The 27,241-nt window shown below is 42.6% G+C and overlaps 1 protein-coding gene across 3 annotated transcripts in view; it reads right to left on the bottom strand.

Annotated features, from left to right (window-relative positions):
* Window positions 1-27,241, bottom strand: part of LRP1B (LDL receptor related protein 1B) — a 4,835,697-nt gene that overhangs the window by 2,343,282 nt on the left and 2,465,174 nt on the right. For all 3 annotated transcript variants that reach the window (XM_069616528.1, XM_069616527.1, XM_069616526.1), the window contains exon 17: window positions 5,977-6,102. In XM_069616528.1, the coding sequence (XP_069472629.1) occupies window positions 5,977-6,102 (126 nt within the window). The remainder of the gene's footprint in view (window positions 1-5,976; window positions 6,103-27,241) is intronic.

Raw genomic sequence — 27,241 nt, 5'->3', positions numbered from 1 at the left:
ATAGAAACCCTTTCATAAGGGACAGTGTGAATATATATGAGTATGAGAAGTAAAGAACGCTATGAGTATTGCCACAAACACGTCATATAACTGAAAAGAGCAAAATGACTGAGGGAACGGCACATACATAACTGAGAATAATATGTATAATCTAGGAGAGACACAAGGAGATCTAGGAACAAGAAACCAGAGGCCCAGCACAGTAGAGAGAATATAGGGGTGGAGGTGTTACCTCCCTGGGCAAAAAATAAATAGAAGATAGAGGGCTTGAATGATGAAAGAATAAAACACTCAGAGGAAAAACTATAAGAGAATTTCCCCAGAAGGCTATTAAAGATATCACTCAGAACTCTTAGCTGTCTGTTCAAGTATACAACATTTAACCCATGAGCCTCTTCCATGAGTTAGAGGATTTTATCTAAGACTAGGAAAGGTAAAATGAGATCACCTTTTTGAACTGGTATCTGGTAAATAACTTTGATATTGAGGTGCTTTGAAACACATTGGGGGTCATTATGAGTGCGGCAGTAAGGGGTTAACGGCGCCGGTAAGGATGCCGGTGCTGTTAACCCTTTACCGGCGCATTACGAGGTCCCTTAGCGGGTCCCACTAAGGTGGCTGGTTTTATCCCCAAAGTCCATAGAAATAAACCCCAAGATGAAAAGCATTAAAAAAACATTACTCATGTGAAAAAAAAGTATGTACATGTCTGTCATAATGAAAACAAAAGTCTGAAGGATCTGTTATCCCAAAACAAAAGGAAACCTTCCTAAAACCCTATCTAAAATACAACTATATACAAAAAGTGGAGCAAAGTCTGTGAACTCCAAATAATAATAAAAACCAAACGGGCCTGTTATTAACGGGCCCGTTATTAGCTCCCTCCCGATTCTCATTGAGCCCTATGGGGGCTCGAATGGGAATGGGGATTGGTATTTTGAATGGGGACTTACCGGGTCCTCCCAGGTTGGAATGACCTGGCAAGTCCCCATTCAAGAAACCCGGACACAAGTTTGGAGACAGCCATGGCGCTAATAGCACCATGGCTACCTCCAAACTCGTAATTACCCCCATTGTGTATAGGCACTATATAAACAGACTATCATATCATATAGTTGATAAAAAGATAAACCAAGCACACCAAAGATAAGTCAAAGATATATATATGACCGAAGGAAGGAGCAAAGAGAGTTAAGAAACATTCGTTTGACCCATTATTTTTTATTTATATTTAGTGGTAGGGTCAGGTAGATTTAGGTTCTGGACTGTGGTCGTTTTGATGTGACATTCTGATGACTGACAAGCACTGTATTAAGTTTGGAAAGGGAGGGAATACCCCTATAGGAATAGGTCAAACTAGGCATTCTCATTATTATTTTAATACAAGTTGGAGAAATGTCCCAAATCTGTCTGACTCTGTCTTCCGGGCCACCACAGAGTGGAGTTGATAGTCATAGATTTGGGAGGAGTGTATAGTGTAGGGCAATCTAAATGCACTATTTATTATGTATTTAAAATAAGTAAATAGTGCATTTAAAGTGCCCTGTAGGGTGAAGTAGAATTCCCTTTTCACTCTATCCAGAGAGGATTTCTGAGAAGTGGAAAGGGAATATTAAAGTCATGTAAGAGAATTAGGTGACATTTAGTAGAATACAAATCAAGGAGTTGCCCAATATCTTCAATGAATGGTCTAGTATGAACAAGAGATGATGTGAAATGAGTGAGGTGGAGCAATAGTAGAGATGTTGAATCCATAAGAAGTTTTAGAGTACTTGGCTTTGGAGATGTGTGAGGTGATGAGGTGGGAAGAGAATAGATGTATGGAGTCTCTACTTCTGGCAGTGAGACAAGATGTGTAAGGTATCATTGAGTTTTGAAAGGCCTCCAGGGTGGTAGTGTCAGATAGAGGAATCCAGGTTTCAGTGATGGCAAGATCTAGGGGAGGAGAGCTGGCATGAAACTAGTCAGTGTCAAATTAAGTTGTGCTGCATAACGACTGAGCATTCCAGATTGCAATGTTCAGTTGATGTGCTAAGGAAAACAGAGATGGACCTGTGGTGGTGTTTAGATGTGGTCTTATGTTAGGGATAGGAAAGGAGGAAATATTAGAGAGAATGGAGAAAGCATGGTGAGAGGTGTGTAAAAGGAGCAGGATGAGAAGGAGCGAATGCATTATAGGTGAGTACCTCAGTGCGTAGAAACAACACAGTAATTAGCAAGCTAGGGGTACTCACATGTGTAACAGGTAGGAAGGCAAAAGAAAAGGCTCATATGTGAAAAGGCGAAGAGGATAGTCAATGGCTGATCTTCACCCTTTTCTAATCTTTCTTTAGCTGGACACCCTTCGACAGATCAGATACGCTATCACACGCTCTGATCACCTGATTGCCTAGTCAATCAGTGGTTGGTCTCTCTGATTGTGCCCCTGGTCGTGCTGGGTTGAGGCAAATTCTTCTGGTTTGGTGTTCCAAGGTGAATACCTCGTGCCTTTAAGGTTCCTTTTCAGATAAGGTATTAACAATATTAGCAAACAGCCTATATGTCAATGTTTCCTATTCTTGTTGCGAATATTCTTTTATTGGTGTATTATCCTGTTTTCAGGGAGTAAAGTGTCTGGCAAGCCACTTCTCGTGTAGGGCTGATGACAATGTAACTAAAGGAGACAACACATCGTTTATATGAACTTAAATAATAGACCTTTACGTTTATTCAGAAAGATGTTAGGTTTTCAGTTTGTATTTAGTGCTTTCTTTGTGTGCTTTCTTTACAGTATATTAACTGGATTAATGTGTGTTCCATGATGTTTTTATTGTTCTTCCTCATTGAATGAGCTGCAGCTTCCTTCGTTTACATGGGTTGTCAACAGCCTCTTTTCAGTTTACAAACCAGCTAATGCTTCAAAATGTGCCTTAAAGGTTAGACATTACTATTATCAGCACATGTTTCAGGAACTAATATCATGGTTGACAGGAAGGTGAAAATATGTCCAGCCATTTTCCAAAGGCTCCGGAAAAAAGTCCCTGAAATCGTGTTCTTGTAAACAAAGTAATACGTCTAATGGAGTACATTGCAACCTCTGCCCTGTGTTCACAGCGTAGCAATCACACTGTAAGTATACTTAAGGGAGTCACGACTACTACACCATTTATCAGCATAGTGGGTAGCCATATATAAATATATTAATTTTCGGCAACAGCTTTCACACATGTCCTTAATTATCAGCTAACTAATAGCTCCTAATGGGCCATTATCCATTATATTCATAACAAAATAATAATAAGTCGTTTAGTCAGACGAACTGTAATAACATTTTCTGTTTAACAATCAAATGAACACTCAGGGTTCAAGTCAGTTATTTGTACTTGATAATAATTTTGTTTTTTTGATCATTGCACGTTAATTCTGAAAGTAGATACTGACTTCTTTAGTAATGCCAAAAAAACAAGATATACACAGTGATATGTCGTCGTTTATCAAACAAACCTCTGTCACCCCCCTTCTGAACAATATAATACACCACTGGGCTCAACAATAGTCTCTGTTGCTGATATTGTGTAGGGTTGTATTTTCCTTATAGCCATTTAATCCTGCCTGATTGATCATCAGAAACAGGGCTCAAGTCCTAAAAAAAGAAAGTGGGAGGACTCAATAACATACCAGTTGAATGTGGCATCACCAGATATTAGCATGCCACGGTACTCTGAAAAAAAGACTCCATCCACCTGTGTGTACCCTCGACTTGAGCCCTGAGAGATGTGATGAGAGGAGAGAGGTTTCAGCAGCTGTTAACAATATTTAGATAGCCTAATGTCAGTTTCTTATCATTAGACCTTGAAATCTGCTTTTCTTAAAGTTTAGTAACAAGTGTGTATTCTCCTAAATAAACTTGGGTCACTACAACGAGTGACCACAAACCTTGTGCAGACCGTATTACACATTGATTGGAGCACATGCACATCACACTAAACATAATCAGATGGCAGATATAATGTGCAATCTGGTTCTAGTGGCAAACTCATGCATTATTTATGGATTGGTATTTTAGTCGATTGTTGCAGCTCAAGGGTGTTGTTAATAACTTCTACAAATAAGGTGACATCTCGCCACCTGTAGGTGTTTGCACGGTTAGTGGAGCGAGAGACCCTATATTTGGGAAAAGGAGATATTAGTCTGAGATGTGGTTTCAGTTACACTTCAAGGCTGATAGCGGACGAGATAGAAGGGATTGTCAACTCTAACACGCATCTACTTTCTGGTACTGCTTTTCATGTGAAGAATGTGTGTGGAATTCAGTCCCTTCCAAAATATCAAATGTTCCACTTGGGCTACTGTACAAAGCAAGTTTGTCTTGTCAAATGCAGCACATAGCTACTATCACCCAGTACAGATGGAAAGGCTACTGGATCACATATGTGCACGTGTCCCGGAAGTCCACTGCAGCAGGACATGGTAAACATCCCTATTGTGTGTGTTTTTCCACTTGCCCATTGAACACATTAATTGCTCAATGTCCATGCTCTGAAAGCAAAAAATTATTCCCCGTTGCCAGCTGAAAAACATACACGTGATCACGTGTACACCAAGTCATTACGATTATGAATAATTGGGCAGTTACTGGTAGCCTATGAATCTGTATCTGTTCGAACAAACTACAGGAACTGTGCACTGCACTTGATGTCATCAAGTCAGCGCAAAGCTTTTGTCATCAAGCCACAGGTATTTTAAGATTAGATGTTTTTGCCCAATGCGAACACGTTGGGGCTCACTGTCACACTCGTTTAATTCCATTAATTTTAAGGATACAACCATCAACTTAATGGTGTTTGTCCCAATCCGGGATTACCCCAGGACCACATTGTGGTTTTAGGTACACAATTCTGCCCATGGTAAATCTTAGATTCAGTGGTGACAGTGTAGAGGAAAACCTCAATTCAAGGGCTAGAGGTTTTTTTTTTTTTTTCCTACACCCCTTCAACCTCCTCAACCTCCTCATATGGCAGAGTAGTAGAATTCACAGTAGCTCTGTCACAACAAATCTTTGACTGCACAGGCATACTCGTGAGCCCCACAGTGTGAGTATGCAGTGAAGCAAAATGAAAGGCGATTCACTGTCATTCCTGAAGATTGGGCTGTCTCTGAGGTGGAGCATAAGGTACTCTTGTTCTTAGAGAACACATTACTATGCAAATGTTGCTAAACAAAATAACTCACAATCAAGAGGTTCTGGCTTCCGCATTCTGCAACTATAACTATTCATGGAAGAAAATGAGCATGCACTGATGGCTGTACACAGTGTCAAAGATGGCACAAGAATTACTGCAAGCATCAGAGATGTTCTTTATTGGAATTGTGAGGTGGTCTATGGCCATCTCTCCCCTCTACTCCTCGGTAATAGCACCCCCTCCCAATCCCAGGTGTCCGTGGCCCCAGGATAGTAGATACTGAATATTTACCATTTCTGTCTGGCCTGTACTAGTTATGAGGACCTAAAGGCAGGATGCCATCTCTACCTAGACTCCCTCAAAGACTTCCTAGAACTGTTGCTACTCCATCCAGAGGTGAATGTTCTATAGAGACAGATAACTGTCCATTAAAGACACGCTGTTTGGATGCAGTTCTTTCTCTGCAATGCTCACTTCATATATCACCTGGATGTGGTTTACAGTGAAGCAACATTAACTCAAACTTGATCTAATCTGCCAAACAGTGATTTATTAGGCAAGAGCATTGACAGTTTGCCCATGTGGATGGATGAAGAGTCAGATTACTTTAGAAGGCAAAGCCAGGCTGAAGGATTAAGAACAAAATATAATATGTATTGCATCCCTTGTGGATATAAAATTTGAATTGATTTAGACTGTAATAATCATGTCCTCAGTACTTTGCTTCCACAGCACCGTTCAAAGTAAAGATCAGATTTTCTTTATTAAATTGAGGTTTATAAAAGTTGTGCATATCTTTTTGAAAAATGTGTACCTGCGCAGGTCTGATTTGATTCATCTTCATTATTGCCGCAATCATTAGCTCCATCACAAAGCCATCGTTTGGGTATGCAACGATTGTTCGGACATTTAAATTGATCCACAGGGCAGCTGTGATTCACTGGAAAATAAATGTTGCACTTAAATAAGCACTCAATCAAAATGCAACATGATGATAACACAATGATATGAAACAGCCTTGCTCAACATTTAGATATCCAATATGCACATGATCATCTATCATTATGTTGCAAAGCAGAATAAATTACCCAACTGCACAATCACACGTTATATCCAAATAAAAGGAAATAGAAATTAGCATTGTTAAACACATCAACAAAAGTATGCGATAAGGCGATTGCAAGCCATTGAAGTGTCCAGTGACCACATAGAGACGTGATGCTTTTTTTTTATAAGTTCATGTATTTCAATGGTGACTTGCAACATCCTTTGACCAAACAGTAATCAGAACTTCAGAAATATATTACAGACCCACAGGTTTGCATATCACCCTCCATCCTAGCTTCTTCCATAAAACGTCATTTCATATAATATGTCAGACTTTTCCAATGTCGTTACTAACTCTGGACAATTTTCCCCCGACAGCACTACACTTTGTTGATCTATTTGTTGGGATTAGAAAATATGTGTGTTAGCATCTAGAGGTTTGCCAATGCCTTTAGTGTTGGTCATATTCTCCATTTATTTTAATGTTATGCTTGCAAATATGTTTGCTGGTATCTCAGTCTTAGCGTGTAGCACTTGAACATTAATTGAAGCACTGTAGTCTGTCAAGTATTGAGCTCTTCCCTTCGAAAAACAAATACACAAGTGTGTCTACTTGAGCCATAGAAGCTAAAAGACACTCAAGTCTTTTGTACTTCAGACCTGCTACTTTTATTAGCATTGTGTCAGGAAATACATAGGACACCATAGGTATGTTTGGGGTGGCAATGTTGATATAAGGGAATAGGCAAATGAATATATTTGGAAGGTAAACAAGAAGGAAAAACAGACAAGGTTAATTAGAACAATGGAACAGGAAGGAAAGGCAGACCTCTTTGTTGAACAGGAAGCGATGGGAACCATGTATTGGACAAACCGTGAGGACACCAACTAGGAGTGTACACAGGTTGGACTTGAGACTGCCCACAAATATAAAGGAAGCTCAATGCTTCTGTGCAAGCTACTCTTAAAGACACCAAACTCTGCAAGCCCATAGAAGGGGATAGAAAAAGAGGCTTCTGTAGTTGGACCGTAAGACACACACATGTAGTGTGCTGACAAAAGACACGCCTGTGTGGGTCCAGCCAGAGCATGCAATACAGAAAATGAGTACTAACCATAATGTTTACCTATTGAAGCAATTGACGACTAACCAAGGAAACCGATTTTGTATAGGCGCAACTTATTGGAAGTGACCATAACAAGGGACCACTCTATTTTGATAGTAGGCCTTGAAAAATATGTTGTCTCGAAGCACGGTTCGGCTGCACATACTGCAATGTCAGGGTTATTGTTCCTTAACATCATTTCATATAATAAAACTTTATGGCAAAACACACACTATTAGTACTAATGTTGTGTATTGTATTTTGAGGTTACGGGTAGAACCTAACTGTACCAGGCGTGCAGCTGGCTGAAAGATTGAAAATTCTTGTTCAGGTTAAGCGCACTTGGATTCCAGTTTACCCGCATACATTTTTGACAAGAACATGCAATTGACACTTTCTGTTTTACCAGAATGAAACACACTGTTACATGAAATATACTATAGAATACTGGTAAAGTGAGACAAAGGGAGGGGCAGTGATGTCCTCCTAAGGTATACAAAGGAATACATAGAGGTACAGGTGCAGAACCCATAAAGATGTACCAGACACTAAGAACCACAACACAAGAATTCAGAACAGGAAAGCAGGAACTAAGAATGCAGAAAAGTGTAGGAAGGAACTGTTACAAGGTGGCCGAGGCAATGAACTGGCACAAGGTCACAGAGGCTAGGAACTAGCACAAGGTAACATAGTTGAGGATCCGGTACAAGGTAACAGAAGCAAGATACTGATGCAAGATAACTGAGCATTGTATTGGTACAAGGTAATTGAATCTAGGTAACACAGACAGGCTGGAAAACTGGACTGGAAACATACAAACTATGCAAGGCAAGGCTGTGGAAAACAGGACAAGAACTAATAGAAAAGCTGACACAGAATCAAGGAAAACAGATCATGACTAAGCGGAGTGAAGCTCTAGACTAATTAGACTTGAAAAAGTATGAACAGGTAGAAAAGGGAACAGAGAAGGGGACTGAATGGAAACAGCACATGTAACAAAGGCTGAAGCTACAGGGACACAGTTTAATAAGCAGGAACTGGGAGCTGCAGGAAAATCAACACAAGAAACAGGGATTAATTACTGCAGGTACACATCCTAAAGAAAATAGAACATACACTAATAGTAGGCAGAGGGAGGAGGACTGAGCCAGATCAGCAAGGCAGGGCTATAGAAATTGCAATGAGGCAACTCAATAGCAGGGATCAGTTAGAAGCCAAGCACACTGCAGAATGGTCATCAAGACAGAGAGTGATTCCAAATGTGAGCAGCTGCACAACGTTCAAAGTTCTATAAAAGAAAAGGTAGTTTGAGGGTGTGGTATCTTATAAGCCGTGTCAGCAGGGAGGAAAGCTAGGGTGGAACAGTATAATTGTACATCACACAGTAACATGTGTGGTTAATGGAAATCCCTGGTGTGGACTTAGTGAGAGGATTCAGTGCTCACAGACTCAAGGAGGTTTTGGGTAAAAACAAATACATAATAATTGCTGTGGCATTTTCTAATGTTATAGTCCATTGAAATCAGCCTGTCTCCTTCCAGTCATGTTGAAACCAGTGTGCATGCAACTCAGATTCCAAAAGTGTTTCTGAATTTGGCTGCAAGGTTTTACAGATATCGTGCAGGTGCATTATGGGAATGGAAGCACATGTTGTTGGAACTACAGATTTACAAAAGGCAATATAAAAATATTGATTCATGCTCTTCTCTGGTGATGGTTGACAACGCCCCACTGGTCTGCAGACATAGCAACCTAGAGGCAGAGGTGCAGAGACATAACACCAGGGTTTTAAACCTATCTCTTTCACTACACCATTAACAACCCTCTTCGCTCTTTTTTTACAGAATCATGTGCAGTGATGTGTGTTTATATCCCATTGAGATTTATAAAGCACATGTCCCAATCTTCTGCACATGATTACAAAACAACCCAGTGCTGTTTACAGGGGATACAATAAATGATTGGATATGATGATTTTAGCATGTGGAGAGGGGGCCAGAAGATGGGCTTTTAGATAAGAGATAAGATATGGAGGGAAAGAGAAGCATGAATGTCATTAGGCAAAGAGTTTCGAAACTGTGGGCAAGAAGGGAACCAGAGCAGAAGTGAGAGGGAGGACAAGGAGGTTTAGAAGAAAACAGGTGAAGATATTTGTGAGTGAAGCGGAAGTGATAGTGAATACAGTGAGATGAGGGCTGCAACGTAGGGAGGTGCAAGTCCAATAAAGTGAAAAAGAAGATGCAAGACATAGGCTAGAAGAGAGATGAACAGAGTGAAAGAGGTACTAGGAGATTGAAAAGGAATTGCGAGAAGATGAAAGCAGAGTTGATGACCAAGCAAAGAGGTGTAAGGTTTGAAAAAGGGCAAGCCAATAATAAGTGCAGAACAATAGTGAAGGTGGGAGAAGATTGAGGATATAAAAAGAAGTTTGGAGACAAGGATAGTGAAGAAAAAACAGCTCCAGCTAATATTGTAAAGTTAAAAGTGCCAGATATGGACAGTTGAGGAAATGTTAAATGAGAAGGAAAGTGTAGACTCCAACATTATATACAGTGGAAGGAAAAAGGTAGCACAGATGAAGACACAAGAACCCCGCAGGAGGGTAGGGAGGGGGAAACTGTTGGAAACAAAATCTATTTTTGAGGGATTGAGATGAAGGGAGCGGACAACATTCAAGATTGGACAGCAGAGAGGCATGCAGAGACTGAGGAATGCAGTCAGAAAGGGAAGTCAAGGAGGAGACTATCTCAGAGAATTCGACATGGAAGTGAAATAAGAGTTTAAAGAATTAACTAAAGAGAATAGAGGAATAGTATATATATAAAAGAGAGAATGATGGGAGGAGGTTTGACCAGCTCAAGAGATCAATTAGGTGCAATCAGATAGATATAGTGAAACCAGCGAGTAACATGATCAGAATATTCAAGTACAGAGAGAACAGCGAGCAGAGTGGGATGGTCAACATGTCAAAAGCAGCACAAATGTTCAGTAGAGTAAGAATATATGAGGATGTGTCGAGCAGTGAGGAGAGAGTTAGTGTCATGAACAAGAGAACTTTCAGTAGAATCTGCAGGGCGAAATCCTGATTGATTCAGAAGAAGAGGGTGTCAACAAAAAAAGTAGATGTGCACTGTGTAAGACAATATCACATTACTTTACATATTGTGCCATAGATGGTAAAGTTCTAGGCAATACAACTAGCCTCCAAAATTACACTATGCAAACTACAGGGTCAGGGTTTTGACATCCAAGCTAACTCCTTTAATCACACATACTGCGCCCTTGCTGGTCAGGCCTTAGGCAGAAGAGCTATCACCTAAATTGTACATACTGCATCCTATATCATAGGTTTGGACAGCAGTGCCAAAACCCAGAATGGCATATGCTCCACGGGTTTTAGGAAACAGGGCTTACTGCATAAATTGCACTGCATACATGGTGAAACATTAGATAACAGAGCTATCACACTAAATTTCATATACTGCAGCTTACAAGGTCAGTCTTTAGACAGCATTTCTACACCTAGCTCTTACATATTGCACCAAATATAGAATTTAGAAAGCAGAGGTACACCATTAGCTCTCACATATTCTATTGTGCATGGTGAGGCTTAATACATTTGTTCGGTCTCCTTAAACCACAAATACTGTACCATGCATGGTCAGGCATTTGACAGCGTTGCAATCCCTCAAAGTGACACATACCTCACTGTGAATTGTCAGACGTTAGACATCAGAGCTATCCCTCAATTTGGTCTGGAAGCTATCACTCTAACTTTATAGGGCTGCCTGAAGTGTCAGGCTTTAGATTGAATATCTACCACCTATGCTGCATGTACTGTAGCATACATTGTCAGTTTTAAACCACAAAGCTGTCCCCTAATTCTCACATTCTGTACTGTACATGATCAGAGAATAGAAAGCATCACTATACCCCTAAACAGTAGCAATATATAGCAGAGGTGCACCCAACAATCCCTCATAATGCATTGTACATTGTCAGGTTTAAGATAGCAGAACTGCCCCCTCAAAAAATGTGTATTATAATTTTCAGGTCTATCCTCCTGAATCACACACTGCACCATATAATTTCAAGCTTTAGAAAGCACACCTGATCCCCTAAATTCAACAAACTATGTCGTACATTGTACTTTTTTAGACCCCTTACATATCTCCATAAATTACACGCACACACAGCATCATATGTGGACATGTTTAAACAGCAGATCTATTAACATACATTGAACATACATCACACTACAGAGACAGTCTTTAGTCAGCAGAGCTATCCCCTAAACTGCACATACTACCTCTAGACAACAGCACTCTCCTCATGATTATCAAATGCTGTAGAACATGAAAGGCCCGCATGTTACAAGGGACAGTGCATGCACTGACAAAGCTAAATAATTTATTTAAGAGGGACGGGGGAAGCTGGGGATCATGCTAGGGGTTGGTATGTCAAGGGAAGATGGGAAAGATGTATATGGGATAGGAGGGCAATAGGCAGTGGGGCACATCAGAAGAAGCACATGGATCCTCAGAGGTCATGATAACATGATATACTCTTGTTTATTGAAGTAGAGATAGAAAGCCTCACTTTCCCTGTACACTATTGGTGGTCTCTGCCTATATTACTAACAAAGATGCTTGTGTTTCCGTTGTGAATGTCCAAAGAAACAAGTCTACTGTTTAAAACTATGCAAAACATAGGGGGGGTCTGGGAATCTCTCTACCAGCACAAACACAGCCCAATTACCTGTTCTTGGGTGAATAACCCCTGGGAGAGACTCTACCAAGTCTTTAGTTCACTGTCCCTTTAACAGAGAAGAAATGTCCATGCATATCAGTCTTTGTCCTGCCCAGAGGCAGTCCAGCACCGAAATGCTAGGCAATTCTCCTCTGAACAAGAGTACCAACAGCAAACCCATACATGTGTTTCAGCCTTGTTGGGCATCATCAGTCAGGTGAAGCTGTGTCTCTCTAAGAACAGTGAGCAAGGGGTCCAGAAAAAGGCATGGGTGTACCTCCTTTCATTAGGGAATTGTGAGGAACATTGTGGGCCTCATCACAAGTTAGGTGTTATGCCAGCGGTAAATCTGCCGGAATACCGCCCAACGCAATTACCATTACTGCCACTTGGCCCGACAGTGTTACTGCTGGATTACAAGTGGCAGTGGTGGTGTAATTCAGCATTTATGTCACTGCAGTAATTGTGCTGAAAATGGGTGGAAAGTCTGGAGCTTCAGAGCTGGAGGTGAATCCACCAACTCCCCCCCAAACCTATAGTTGGCAGAGCAGTAATGCGGCGGTAACGCTATGACCACCAATTTTATACTGCACCGCCCAACTTGTGATGAGGCCCTTTATCTGTATTGCTTCTAATTACATTGCGAGGAAACTCATGCAAGCTTTCAGCACCATTCTAAAACCAAAGGTACAGATTTGCCTCATCATCAGGTGACTGCAGGAGGGTAAAATGCAATTTCTTTCAGTGGCCGTATGGATTGCGTGAAAAGAAATGTGAGGCTTGTGGGAGACACTGTGGTACATATTTGAGAGAAATGATCATCTGTCTAATGCCTGACAAATTATGTTCACTGCCCCAAAGGCCAACTTTCACAGCTCAACGCTGAGCACAACACCCGAGCAAATTGCAGTCAGGATTGATAAATCTATAAACCGACCAACCAACATACAAAGGTGTCTGGTGTCCACATATCTTCATCATATCTTTGAGTAAAGTAAATAGCACAGCCCCTCAGAACACATCTTATGGAAGCGAGTGACGTCTCGCTGCCTCTTCAATAACATGCCAATTCCCAGTGCCTTGTAGGACAGAGGGTACAATTAATGTATTTGAGAAAGCGTCAGAAAGACAGACAGAGAGGGCAATAAGAAGAGCAAACGCAAATAAAGAGAGCGAGAGAGAGAGAGAGAGAGAGAGAGAGAGAAAGAAACAGAGAGAGAGAGAGAGGGAGAGAGAGAGAGAGAGAGAGAGAGAGAGAGAGAGAGAGAGAGAGAGAGAGAGAGAGAAAGAGAGAGTGCTTGAAAGTGACGATTTGAATTAGTAAAATGGGACCTGTCTGAAAGAGGGCAATGGTAGGAATGTGGGCAGACAGCAGGTTGTGTTAGGCTTTTATGCTATATTTCTTGAAATGATGTTGCTTCTAATGCTTTGTGACTTGCATGCCTTTTCAACAGCATGCTATGACATGTTATGATTGGCCACATGTGATTTCAGGATTACCTGGGACCATCCGAAACCATGCCTTTGATGATAGATATTTCCTTGCTACCAGATGGTGCCCAATATTTTTTTTGCCCACTGTCTGGAAAGATGTTTTATTTGCTGTTTCTCTCTCGCAGGGCTCTATGGGACATGCTATATTTCTGCTAGACTCTGCTTCCTGACATGACACCATAGAGGTAAGCCCTCAGATTTACTTCTCTTCGTTTTGGTCATTTGTATGGGGAAACAGATCAAGTAATAAGACCCTATACCCCTTAGTGGAGTCTTTGTATTTGTAAACCTGCACAAATCACCATAAAGTAAATTGTGGTTAGGATACTTTGTATCCTTATAACATTTTATTTGTAACATTGTGGTTAGAAGCACAATAGGTCCAGGCTGGGCGGCTTACAGTGGATATTCTTCTACCATGTTTTTGACTTTTTACTTGCACACTTTGGCATTGTACAGCATATTGCCATTTAGTGTACCACATCCTTTACAATATCAGTGCCATGAGATTTGCTCTTGTCCTTCAATATGTGTGCCTTAGCCTTCTTCCTGCCTGGAATTACCGTATTTGGAAAGCCCTTTCCCAAGCAAAGCTCATGCTATCCCGGTTGTTAGGGAAGATTCTCATTCTATTGCTAATTTCCCTTACCTCTAGAGTCCCCCAGCAGCTTTGTTGGATTTGAAGGGTTTGTTTCTTTTTACCTGCTAAGAGTGAGACTCTTTTTCCCACTCTTAGGCATTTTTGCTATGTGTGTTCTAGGCTATTTTTGTGTTTAATGCCTATGGGATTTTTCGCTCACCCATAGGAACCATCTTTATTCACATGTGTTACACAGCACCCTCAGTGCAGTGACACAGGGGTGTTGTAGCGACCCCCAAACATAGACTCCATACCCTCAGACTGACTACTGTCTCCCAGGGCATGTAAAGTCCCCATTGACTTTACTAGTCAAATCTTATTAACTTAACCAGTACAACCCATCTTACTAGGGAAGGGTTAATAGTTTTTCCCTTGGGTTCATTTTCGAGGGGGTACCTTAAAGTCCCTCTCTCTAAAGTTTCTGGCTGGTGGCAGTGGTTACTACCATAAATATTCAACCGCGAATATTTTCCTATGGGATTTTCCCATTGTTCGAGGCTACCACTTTTACTGACAGCCTCTAATATACCGCCGGGTTATTTTATTATTAACTTTACTCCCATAGGTTTTATGTTTTATTTGCCAGAACTTTAATATAAATTCATTCTCATGTCTTACTCTAAACTCCTAACCCATGTCAGGGATCCTTTGTTCGCTCTTTTGGCGGGCTTCTGCCAAGAAGCCTTCCTTTCAGCGCCTCTGAGTCTGGGGTGGGTCTGTTGTTTGGGAGGGGGAGTAGAACCCCGGGACAGAGTTGCCACAGCAACTCAGGTCACACTGTAACCTGGTAGGCAGGAGGATCTCCCGCCATTAAGACCACTCCACTGTGTGAGTGATAGCTAGGCGGTATGAATGGGTCTCTTTCTGCATAAAAGCAGGGTCCTGAGGACTGGAAGAGCAAGACGTTGTCACTGGAACTACGGAACCGAAGGGGAGAAAAGCCAAAGACATCTTCAGCATCTACACCACTGGTGAAGCCCTGCCGGACCGTCTCACCACTTTTCTTCCACACGACGAGAGGAGATCTTCATCGAAAGAGCCATCTTCCTTTAAGCTGGTGGGACCAACCATTTCACTCATCGCTTCCCTGGACCTTCCTTGGTCGAATCGACAGTGCCCAGCACTTGGAGTCCCGATAGCCAGGCAGTTATCGCTCCGGACCGCGATTAAAAGGAGCGTACCTTTTAAACTTCATTTGGCAGCACCGCGGCTGGTTTCATCCTTGGGTAGTGCAGTGACTCGAACCTTCCTCCACGACAAGAGCCTCTCTTCCTCTGCTGGACCCTTCGAACTGCAGGAAATACTAGGAACAACCGCCACCGCAGAAGCCACTTCTTCACTGGTTGGGTTGGCTGTCCTCTCTCTTAAAATTGTCTTTTGCCTCACATCTACCTTTTGTTTACCAAAGACTTGGCTGCAGCTACAAGAACGTTTTTGCTCCTAAGCTCTTGGTCCTGTACCACTGACTCGGGCTCAGGCCTATTGACTCTGGCTGATTTGTTAGACCTGCTCTCACAAGATTGATTCTCAATGAGAAATGTGTTGATGCACCTGAATCTTCTAAACCCCTCTTCCTTCCTACTGTTTTAACTTGTGGAGTGCCATTTTGCTCAGTTTTCATTCACTTATCTTTCTGCTAAAGTGTTACTGTGTATTACTTGTTCACAAAACTTCAGGGAAGTCTTGCTAGGGGGTGTCTGAAGATATTTTGGTTTAACTTGTAGTTGGTTTTCACTGTGCCGTTTTGCTCAGTTTTCACTCTACCGCAAACTTGTCTACAATTGAATTGGAAGTTGTATATACTTTTCCTTGACTGAACTTAACTTGCTTTATCAACTGTGATTCATGTGTTGAACTAGATGTGTATAAAATAAATATATATTCTCTTTTTGATACAAGGCTTTGGTCAGTGTTTCCTTGTTACATAGTGCTGTGATACCTATTGTGTAAACCATGAATACTGCTCATCTCCCTCTTGAGATAAGTTGGACTGCTTAGCCACAGCTACCAAATAAATATTTGTGGTACAGACTGATAACAAAGGGGATTTTTATTGCTCTCACCTGTAGTCCTAATCCTGGGTAGTGCTCCCTGAGGGAACTGCACAGGATTCTGCCTAACATTGGTAAAAGTGGTGTTCCATGTTTGTGGCTAAAGGTGGTGGCTGGGTCTGTCTGAACTCAGTCCGCATGCAAGCCACAATATGTCTGTTGCTGGGCAGATGAGATGGCCCGAAACTGTCCATGATTGGACAGCCCCAGTCCCTGCCAGTTTGATTTATTCAGATCCGTACCATTCCTGGACCAGTGGGTGATTCCAGTCCTAATCTAGGATAAAAGGACTCCTGCAGCCATTTGTCTGATCATCAATGGAGTCAAAAACCCTACGAAGAAATGCAGCTTGCTGATGACAGGAGATGCCCATTGGAGCTGACTAGCATTACCTCTAACCAAAATTTCCAATGAAACCCTGCTCACCTGCCTTATCTTGATCCCTGCTCAATAATCTTTGCCTGCTGAGCATTTGGGAGAGTTCAGGGACCACCTGATGGACTGACTAGCTCTCTCCTGGGCTACCTGACTCCAGCCATCGATGTTCCAAGTGCATCCTTCCAGGACATTTAACTTGTGTAAAAACACACATTTGCCTGCAGTTTCAGCCTTCCTAACTGAAGAGAAGCCATGCAGGGCCTGCTCCTTTGTTTGCAATTTGATTATTGCCTGTCGGTGCCTGCCTGTGGTGATTGCAGGTGCAATTGATCTTCTTCATATCCTGGAGGGCTCCTGAGGTTTCCTGATCCAAGGAGGCCTGCTTTGTGTAGTGCAAAGGTTGTTTAGCTGTCCAGTTTCCAGAACTGTCTCACAAGAGCCTGGAAACCACAGACTAGCCGGACCCAGTCCTGACGCCAAAAGTGAACTCTGCACCCTCAGCCCTTCTACCTCCCTTGACCAGACAGAGCATAGAAATAAGTGGTGCCTGCTGATTCAGGAACCCCTGAAGTTGTTGCTGATGGGATGGGAGCAATGGGGTGAGTTTCCAAAACTATTTTTACCATCATCCCTCCAGGCAGTTTTATGGGCGCCAAGTCTGAAACCTATCTCTCCCTTGCCTGGGTGAGATGTGCGGTTTTTCCAAGTGTACAATTATCTTTACTTGAGATTTGTTTCTGCATTATAGCCATGCAATTTGCGTGTCACTCGTTTTTTCCATAGGTGTCATGACATTTGAGAATGCACACATGCCATGGTCAGGAACGATACTGAGGGTCTGATTTACAAAAGTGTTTTCAATGGGAAAATCCTGTTGAAAAACACTTTGTAAGTCGGCCTCTAAGAGATTTTGCAGACCCTCTATGAACCCAATGACATTAATTTCTAATGTCTTCCTCTGCCTTTTCGTCATGCAGATGATATAAGTGTTGCGAGGGGTAGCACGAAGGGCAATTAAGGGTCTGTTCAAAAATGATCTTCTATATATTTTCTGAAGAGCAGTGAGGCAAGGATACTCCATGAACAAATTATTATACTTATGGTTGGGGTGATGCACCCATTAAAGGTTACCTTCTCCAAGGTTTGGTAATGGGGCTGTCTACTGTTTGGGGTTCAGAAGAAAACAGAAATGATTCTCTCTTTACCGGACCTGCATGCATTGCATAGTGCAGGTTCAGGTAGCAGGTAGAAGTCCAAAGGCATTGTTTGTTAAGCCCATACAATTATTTATTCTTCAAGCTTTTATGTCTCTGCCACTTTGCGAGACCGAAGGCAAACGTAAAAGTCTGTGCTGCCTTCTCTCAAACGCCTGCACCCTCAGGACCTGATGTGTCTTTAAAGGTCAGCCCGAGATGAAGGGTAAATGAGGGTAAACTGCAGTCATCCAAGCCTTATATTTTAACAAAAATCTACAGTCTTATGGGAATTTGTATGCTCTTCACATGAACAATTTCGCATGCCAGGGAGTTCTGTGCAAGGCACAGTTAGAAGAAAAATATTGTACACGTGTTCAGCTAAAGAACATCGCTAGGCTAGGACATTGCTCTTTTTGTGAAGAAAAAAAATGCAGCAGCACTTTAGCAGTTCGATTCTGAAAAACTGGGTGAGGATTAGACATATTTTGAAATAGTGCAACTGAGGTGCTGAACAAGCAGGCCACCATTGAACCTGAGTGCAGGAAGGTCATCACGTAAAATCAATTCAGCTCCCAGCCTCCCCCGCCCCCAACCCCTCTCCCGGTCATTGATTGAAATGATGGCCCTTGAGCAGTGTCTTGTCTATGTAGTGAAATATGCATTTTATCACTGCATTGCATTGGTCCTTAAAAGGGGAACGTGTGCAAAAAATGTTTAACTTCTGAAAGTCCCATTGAAAACATTTTTGTAAATCAGGGAGAAACGTATTGTAAAATCAGGACCAGAATCTGACACAATTTGACCCTATTAGACAATATATTTCAGAAGGAAGTTAATGTGCCTGCATTTATTGAAAAACCGTTGAAAAATGTGATTATGCACGTGCACTTTATATATTATCTATACTTTGATTAATTCATGTTTTGACATTTGTGATCATTATGTATGATTAAATTAAAGCTTTTATGTCTCTGCCACTTTGCGAGACCCAAGGCAAACGTAAAAGTCTGTGCTGCCTTCTCTCAAACGCCTGCACCCTCAGGACCTGATGTGTCTTTAAAGGTCAGCCCGAGATGAAGGGTAAATGAGGGTAAACTGCAGTCATCCAAGCCTTATATTTTAACAAAAATCTACAGTCTTATGGGAATTTGTATGCTCTTCACATGAACAATTTCGCATGCCAGGGAGTTCTGTGCAAGGCACAGTTAGAAGAAAAATATTGTACACGTGTTCAGCGAAAGAACATCGCTAGACTAGGACATTGCTCTTTTTGTGAAGAAAAAAAATGCAGCAGCACTTTAGCAGTTCGATTCTGAAATACTGGGTGAGGATTAGACATATTTTGAAATAGTGCAACTGAGGTGCTGAACAAGCAGGCCACCATTGAACCTGAGTGCAGGAAGGTCATCACGTAAAATCAATTCAGCTCCCAGCCTCCCCCGCCCCCAACCCCTCTCCCGGTCATTGATTGAAATGATGGCCCTTGAGCAGTGTCTTGTCTATGTAGTGAAATATGCATTTTATCACTGCATTGCATTGGTCCTTAAAAGGGGAACGTGTGCAAAATGGTTGCTTGTACCCCCTTTACACGTTTTCAACCGGATCCTCTTTGGCTCAATTCCCCATTGAATGTGCTACCTCATTTTGTCAGTGAATTGATTATTTGCTGTTGAGATCTGCATTTAAACTGCAGGTCTCGGGATGTAACTCCCCGTCGAAGCTACGTTAATTTCAAATCATAAACATAATAGTAATTAGTACCCGGCGAGAGACAAGCATGTGCAACAAGCATTCTGATTGGTTCTCGCTGGGTCCTTAACCGGGTGAGAATACTTCGATTCTCAGCCGGGATTCCAGCCGCCTTGTCCTTGGTGAGGGCGTGGCAGCCCCTCAGCCAATGAGGAGGCTCGAAGCGGGGCCATCCCCGTTCCAAGCCTCCCCACGGCTGAGAGGCTGCCTTCACCCCCGCCGGGCACTCGGGTAAGCTTTTACTTCTTCTTTTTTTTTCCTTCCCTCCCTCCTCCCTACTCCTCTTACCTTTTTGCTCCTGCAATCCCGCTGGGGAACAATAGCAGACTCCAGCAGTGTGGAGACTCGGAGCGGGCCATCCCCGCTCCGTGCCTCCACACAGCTGGAGGCTTCCATCGTCCCCCAGCGGTTACACAGGTACGTTTTTTTTCCCCCTCCCTCCCTTCCACCCTTCCAACCCCACTTACCTTCTGCTTCTTTTTTTTCTTTTTTTTTTTCGGGAGCGGATGCGCTGGGTACACTTGTGTTCCCAGCGCATCCGCTCCCGATGGCCGCCATGGAAAGGGAAAACGTACTCCATTTTCCCTTTCCATGCCGGGCATTTTCTTGGTCGTTTTTTTTTTCTATCCCGAAACGCTGCAGCGTTTAGTGCCCCGGTCCTGCACATAATGCGGGCCGGGGTACTAATAGCAATATGACACTCGCTAGTTGGTAATGCCCCCACGGCTTGGGTCATATTGCTTAAGTGTAATACTATGAAAAGCTGATAACTATGATAACTATGATAGCAAACTATTGTTATTATTATTAGTTAGATATTGAGACATTTTGATGATTTTCAGTAACGCAATATCCAGAAGTACCTCAATTAATGCAAGTATATTTGATCTCAGATACGGAAAAGCAGTACCAGTGAGATGTGTTATCCAATGCTTCACTACATAAGGTAGAAAACATAGCGACAGTCCAGCTACCATCCACCTACGATGTCCTTAAACAATATTTAATTGTTAAAGATAGATGGGTAGCCCAAAACGAAAAAAAAACAAAAAAAAACAATACTGTTACTAAACCTTTCTTAATATATGGCTTGGATTTCTCCAGATTCTGATTTTTGATGAGCAGGAAAGAGCAGCTGAAAAGTCAACACATTTCAGTTTGCTTATTTGCATTGACCTAACAATTTACAGCTAACAATATATACAATATGTCCTTTTCGTAACTAATACTGAGTGGTTTATATGGCCATAGTCTTGAAGGAATGGTTCGGTAAAATGTTTTTATTGCCCCTACGGGTCGGCCATGTGTTTTTAAGCCTAAGTCACTCGATTTTAAAAAAATTTCCTATGGACCTTACCCGAGTTTTCGTCCATTAAACGCACGCGAAAACAGGCATCATGGAGCTGCCATTTAGTGATAATCCTATCATTTCCCCCATCGCCCTGGCTGACCTGCTTTTGCGGCAGTAAATCATATCCCCCGCCCCTGAGCCTGTCATCAGTGGACGCGTACCGCCCATTTCCCAACGCCAAAGCACGTCTTGTGACAACATTCGCTGCGCTTCAGCTAATGACGTGTCGCCATGGAAATGGCAGGACGCCTCTTTCCTCAATAAGTTTAAACAGACCGTTTCACAACACACAGCAGCAGATTTTCGATTCCATTTCTCTCTCTGTGTTACTTTGAGTCTTCTGTGACTCGTTTCTGTGCTCTGGTCAGCTACCTTCATTGCTTGTAGCCCGTGTGAACAGATACCAGTACCACTGCTATAAATTATTTTAGTTTGTTTAAAACACAATGGCTACAATAATGCCCTAAATATACGAGCCCGAGTATACCGAGGAGGAACTACTGGAAAGGGAAACAAGCGAAAACGATGGGGCTTCGGACTGCAGTTGGGAGGACGATTCAACAGCTGAAGAGCCTGGACCTAGTCGCATGGACGGTGTTTCCACCTGGTGCACATGCAATCGGTGCGGGCTAATGCCAACCGAGGACAAGAACTGCTGCTGCTGTGAAAACTCGGGATGCGTGGCCTACATTTTGGAAGGCGAGCCACGACCGCAATGCATCACCGAGCTGCCAGACTTCAGGGCAGCCTGCCTCACACAGTCTGTGTTGAGGATAAAGATGGTGCTTATGCACGAACTTCACGCAACTGTTCTTCCTCGTAATCCGAGTAACGAGTAAGTATACTCTGCTTGTCATGCCACTCCTATTTCATGGTGTTCTACTATATCCAAAATTACATATACATAATATTGTAACGCATGAAAGTCGTTCAATAGTGTGCAGTGTCTAGATAGCATTTGTCCGAGCAGAATGCCATTAGTTACAAGAATTGTCATTGACAACAAACGTTTATTAAACTTATCTTGGTCATTTAAAAACAGTTTGTTTCATTCCTTTTCACAGGTGGTACAGACTGGTGGCCTATCGTTCCTTTACATGGTGGCTTCATGGGAGGCTTGGACTTGGACACCGTGTTCGAAGAGTAATACCCGCCTGTGCCGTTCGTGCCATAAGAGAAACTTTCCCAAGTGACAGCGGTCAGTAAAGGGATTTTCTCTCGCTGTGCTGCAACCTGACCTGTGCAATGTGTAAAGTATTGTATTTGTGTGTCATCAAAATAAGATACAAAATAAAACGCCACATATATTTTAACAACGGTTGTTTCGATTTTGTAAATGAATCAAGTGTGTCTCCATTCAAGAATGGACGTCAGACATCTGTGCTCCGAATGGGTAAAGGTGAGGTCACTGTGAAGCAGGGTGGTCACTATCTATCTAAGCTAACATAAAATATTCTCAATAATGCATGCACTAAATAACACTTGTTCAAAGTCTTTCAGTAGGCTATGTCTCTATAAAAGTCACACATATATCTATACTATCAATTAACATTGGATTATACAGGCCTTAGGTTAATGGTCTTGACCACTATAATACACTGGTTGAAGTGTGGGTCTGTGCTCACAAGAATCTCCGGTATGTGGCATTTGTTATTGATAGGCAACAATATACTGCAATAGGGGTCTAATGTTAATTGGGGATCTGCTAGGTGGGCATCATGTCATGGTCAGTGGTCTGGCACATGAAGTGAATACCTTGCAGGGACACAGGGTCACAATGGCAGTAGGTTTCCACTGGCTAGGGTGCGTGGGCAAGGACACGTTAATGGAAATGAATGAGCTATGTGCTTAGTTCAGGCTGGTTCACATGCAGGACAGTGATCTCGAAGGAAGAATGATGTGTTACATTTATTAACTGTTGCAAATACCTCCAGAGTTTTCCAGTCAGTGTGGGAACGAGGGTTGGGGCCATGTGCTCTGCACGCTGTACTATCACAGTGAGGCCTGGTCACCAAGATGGAGTCGAAAGGGGGTACAAAAACAGATGCCCTGTGTCCTGCTCAGTGGTCCCATCTACGCGATTGTCAACCAAAGTTATCTCATAAGGGTAAGGGGAGAACCCACTACTGGAGGCACTTGGTCCGAGTTTCTACTGAGAAGTAAAGCATGAGAGGGGCCTGATGGCCCCTCGCTCCCACTCACTTATCCGCACGCCCACCGGCCCACCCCCCTATCAAAGGCGGTTCGCGCCAGTGGATGCACGATGGCATGGGTGGCTGTCTTGGGCGCAAACAGCCAAGGTGCCAAACAGCATGTACACTACAAAAGGTATCCCACGCCAAAAGGGCAATCGCTCACATGGCCTCCTCAGACCCCGTGTCTCCAGGCAGGCCTCCCCTGAGGCAGGCCGCCCTCTTGCAATCCACATAAGTGTGTCTCCATTCAGCAGTCTTCCTGTGCCTTATCTGCACGCCCACCGGCCCATCCACCCCCCCTATCAAAGGCAGTTCGCACCCATGGATGAGCGCTGCCATGGGGGCTGTCTGGGGCGCAAACAGCCAAGGTGCCAAACAGCATGTACACTTCAAAAGGTATCTCACGCCAAAGGGGCAATCGCTCACATGGCCTCCTCAGACCCTGTGCCTCCAGGCAGGCCTCCCCTGAGGCAGACCACCCCTCTGCAATCCACATAAGTGTGTCTCCATTCATCAGTCTTCCTGTGCTTTATCTGCACGTCCACCGGCCCATCCACCCCCCCCTATCAAAGGCAGTTTGCACCCGTGGATGAGCGCTGGCATGGGGGCTGTCTGGGGTGCAAACGGCCAAGGTGCCGAACAGCATGTACACTTCAAAAGGTATCTCACGCCAAAGGGGCAATCGCTCACATGGCCTCCTCAGACCCCCGTGTCTCCAGCCAGGCCTCCGCTGAGGCAGGCCGCCCCCCTGCAATCCACATAATACCATGACATACACACGTCATTCATTCACAAAGACACCCCTGTTTCTAATACTTTATAAACCACTTGATATGTCTCATGAGAACATCTTTGCAAGTCAACTCCTGAACGTTCTACCTGAGAAGCACTGAGATCTATTCTAATCTGCTCGTCGTTGTGCCATCTGTGACCGCTTCGAGCAAACTCGTCAGTGTGCAACTTGTGGCCATCTACCTGTTCTCCTGCAACATACTGCTCGGCCTGCTGAATCCAACTGTTTGTTGGTCAAGGTGAGGCCATGTATCCTAGTCATATTTCGGTCGTTTTTAAATGTCTATCTATTTGCGATTAGAGTACCCAATAGTGCTATGCTCATTTGGCTCATTGCTATTGACTTGAGTTTCAATTGTTCTGCTATGAATAGATCTATTTATTTTCATCTGTGTCAATCGTCATCGAATTGCATCCTTCGGGGGTCCAGTCTATAATGTAAGCATGTTCCCTTCTCGTGCAAGACAGAACATCCAAGGGATGAGTCACATGTTCAGAGTTTAGTCACATTATTTTACAAATTTCTGCAATTTATGAAAATACTAAGCCGCACATGATGAACTGCTATAGTTCCGGCGAGTAAAACAAACTTTGCATTGAACGTTGTATGGGTCATTTACTTTTGTATCACATTTTTATTCATCTAAATTGTTTAATAATGTCGATATTTACTTTTCAGAATTTTCAACAATGCCTGCCTGTTCGATTAGCGGTTGCCCTTCGAAGACCCATGCTAAATCTGAAGGCACTACAATGCATGTATTCCCGAAAACTGTTGATGGAATAAGAGAATGGGTCAGACATTGCGGATATGCACTGGATGAGCTTGAAAGTAGAGTCCAAGAAGTATCACAGGACAAGACGGGTGATCGATTCCACATCTGCAGCCAGCACTTTTCCTCGAACATGTACGCCACATCTTGGGTAACAAAGAAGAATAAACGGCGAACAACACGAAAATTGCTCGCAAATGCTATTCCCACTCTATTCGTCCACATTCCGCCACTGGTGAGTCAAGTGTCCGTTTTTAGCTTTAGGCCTTGCAATAGTGTGTAGGTAGCCAAATGGATTAATTGATATTCTAGGTGTTGTTTCCAATTTGTAATACTTTTGACATTGATATGAGTGTATAGTTTTTAGAATAATGACATTTATCAATATATTATTTTTAGATTTCATAACCCACAAACGAAATCTATATATGGGCACAGGGAACTGTGCTATATTGCACATTTTCAATAGCATTACTCAAGTATTCTGTCTCCTTACATGGCAATTTTAAATATTGGCATTTCATTATCAAACAATAATTTACATTTACAACTGCTTGGCTATCCCTTGAATCTGAAGCAAGAACATTCTACTTCCGTGATGTGCTCGCAGGTATCAACCACTTCTAGCGCGTATCAGGTAAACTTACTTGGCTATTCCGCTACAGACTTGTTTTATGCATGTCAAGTAATAGTTTTTATGTATCGTGTGATTATTTTACCAATTGTTTGGTTAGTGGTTTCCAATTGATATACACCTTAGTTGTCGTCCCCTGGTGTTTGTTTTCAGTTATAATTAGTGTTATCCATACTAATGCAAGTACTGTCTTTCAGGGAGATGCTGAAGCGTCCACCACATTGACAACAACTCTAGATGTTCTTCAGCAGCACGAGGTATGGATACTGACAGATCCATCGACCATGATCATCAGGACTGGAACACTTGTTGTTTGTTCTACACCATGTTTCATTCGTGGTTAGCCATTGATATGTACCTGTGCGGTCGACCCCAAGTGTGTGTTATGTTTTCAATATTGTAATCCTTACTAATGCAAATACTATGTTTCAGGCAGTTGTTGAAACGTCAACACCCGCACTTGATGCAGAGCCTGACAATCAAGTAATTCCAGGTGAAGTGGAAGCGGGACCATGCGGATACGAATCGGTGCAACAGCTTTCGGAAGTGCGCACTACATTCACAACATCCCTAGATGTTCTTCAGCAGCACGAGGTATGGATACTGACAGCTCCATCGAGCGTGATCATATAACGTGATTCCATGTGCCATACTTTCTTCCCTATTAACGCAAGTACTGTGTTTCAGGGAGACGATGGAGCTTCCACTACAATCACAACATCCCATTTAGATAATGCAGACGTAAAGAAATCGGACAAATAAGTCGATTGAATCTGATCATATTTAAATATTCCTTGATTCTTTTAGACAAAGCATCGTTTGTGGTTATCTCACTAGATGTACCTGTGCCGTCGACCGCAAGTGTGTGTATGTTTACAATACTGAAAACAATACTAATGCAAGTACTGTGTTTATGGGAGTTGCTGATGCATCCTCTTCAATACAATCATTCATGGCTGTCCATGCAGAGCCAGAGGTATGGATACTGACAGCTCCATCGAACTAGGTCATCAGAGCTCGAATACTTGTCGTTTGATTGTTCCACACAATGTTTAAATCGTGTTTGGCTATTGAGATGTACCTGTGTGTTCGTCCTCACATGTGTTTTATGCTAACAATATTTTGATACATAGTAATGAAAGTACTATGTTTCAGGGAGTCGATGGAGCCTCATTCCGTGCTGTCTATGCGGATACAGAAAATATAGTCGTTGCAGCGCAACAGGAAGGGACGAGATGCGGAAACGAATCGGAGCTACAGCGTGCAGATGTTGAAGGTCGAGTCAAAAAAGTTGCAAAGAAAAGAAACAAAAATAAGGTTAGTTACAAACAGTTCATAACTTAAGAAATTTTTTTGTGCTGGGGACTATTTTATGTTTTTTTCCAGTCAATTGTACTATACTTTATCTTGTGTTTAAACTGAACATCCCTTTTCCAATCTATCCTCTAGTTACCCGTGGGTGTACGAACTATACATACACAGACAGTGAAGCGAATGAGAGATGTTGCTTGCCAGACCATTTACACTATGGAGGAACTATTAATTCAGACGCGGCACGTGGAGACTCAAGATGCTCATGTCCAATGGCCAGAACATGAAATGAATGTGTCCGGAGAATCCAGCAAAGTTGTATTGGACCATTGCTACAGTGCGACCGCACCACAACAACATGATACTGGATGAATTGAAGATAGCTCTGAAGTAGTCGCAGATCAATTCACACAATCTACACCCGCCAAAAAATTGCCACCAAAAAAGCTGTCGACATTGTTGTGTACTCCCATCAATGTTGAAGTAGCAGATGTTGAAATGACAGAGAATGAACTGGCAGCAGCATTCACTGACGCATCAGAACTTGATAGCAGCGATATTTCTTTCAAATGTGGTGATATGTCCTCAACATCACAGGCCGAAACAACTTTGA

The sequence above is a fragment of the Ambystoma mexicanum genome, chromosome 9 (assembly GCF_040938575.1).
Source record: "Ambystoma mexicanum isolate Mex_15411 chromosome 9, UKY_AmexF1_1, whole genome shotgun sequence".
Classification (NCBI taxonomy): Eukaryota; Metazoa; Chordata; class Amphibia; order Caudata; family Ambystomatidae; genus Ambystoma; species Ambystoma mexicanum.
Note: the sequence above shows the minus strand (reverse complement) of the source record. Positions and strands in the feature narration are given on the sequence as shown.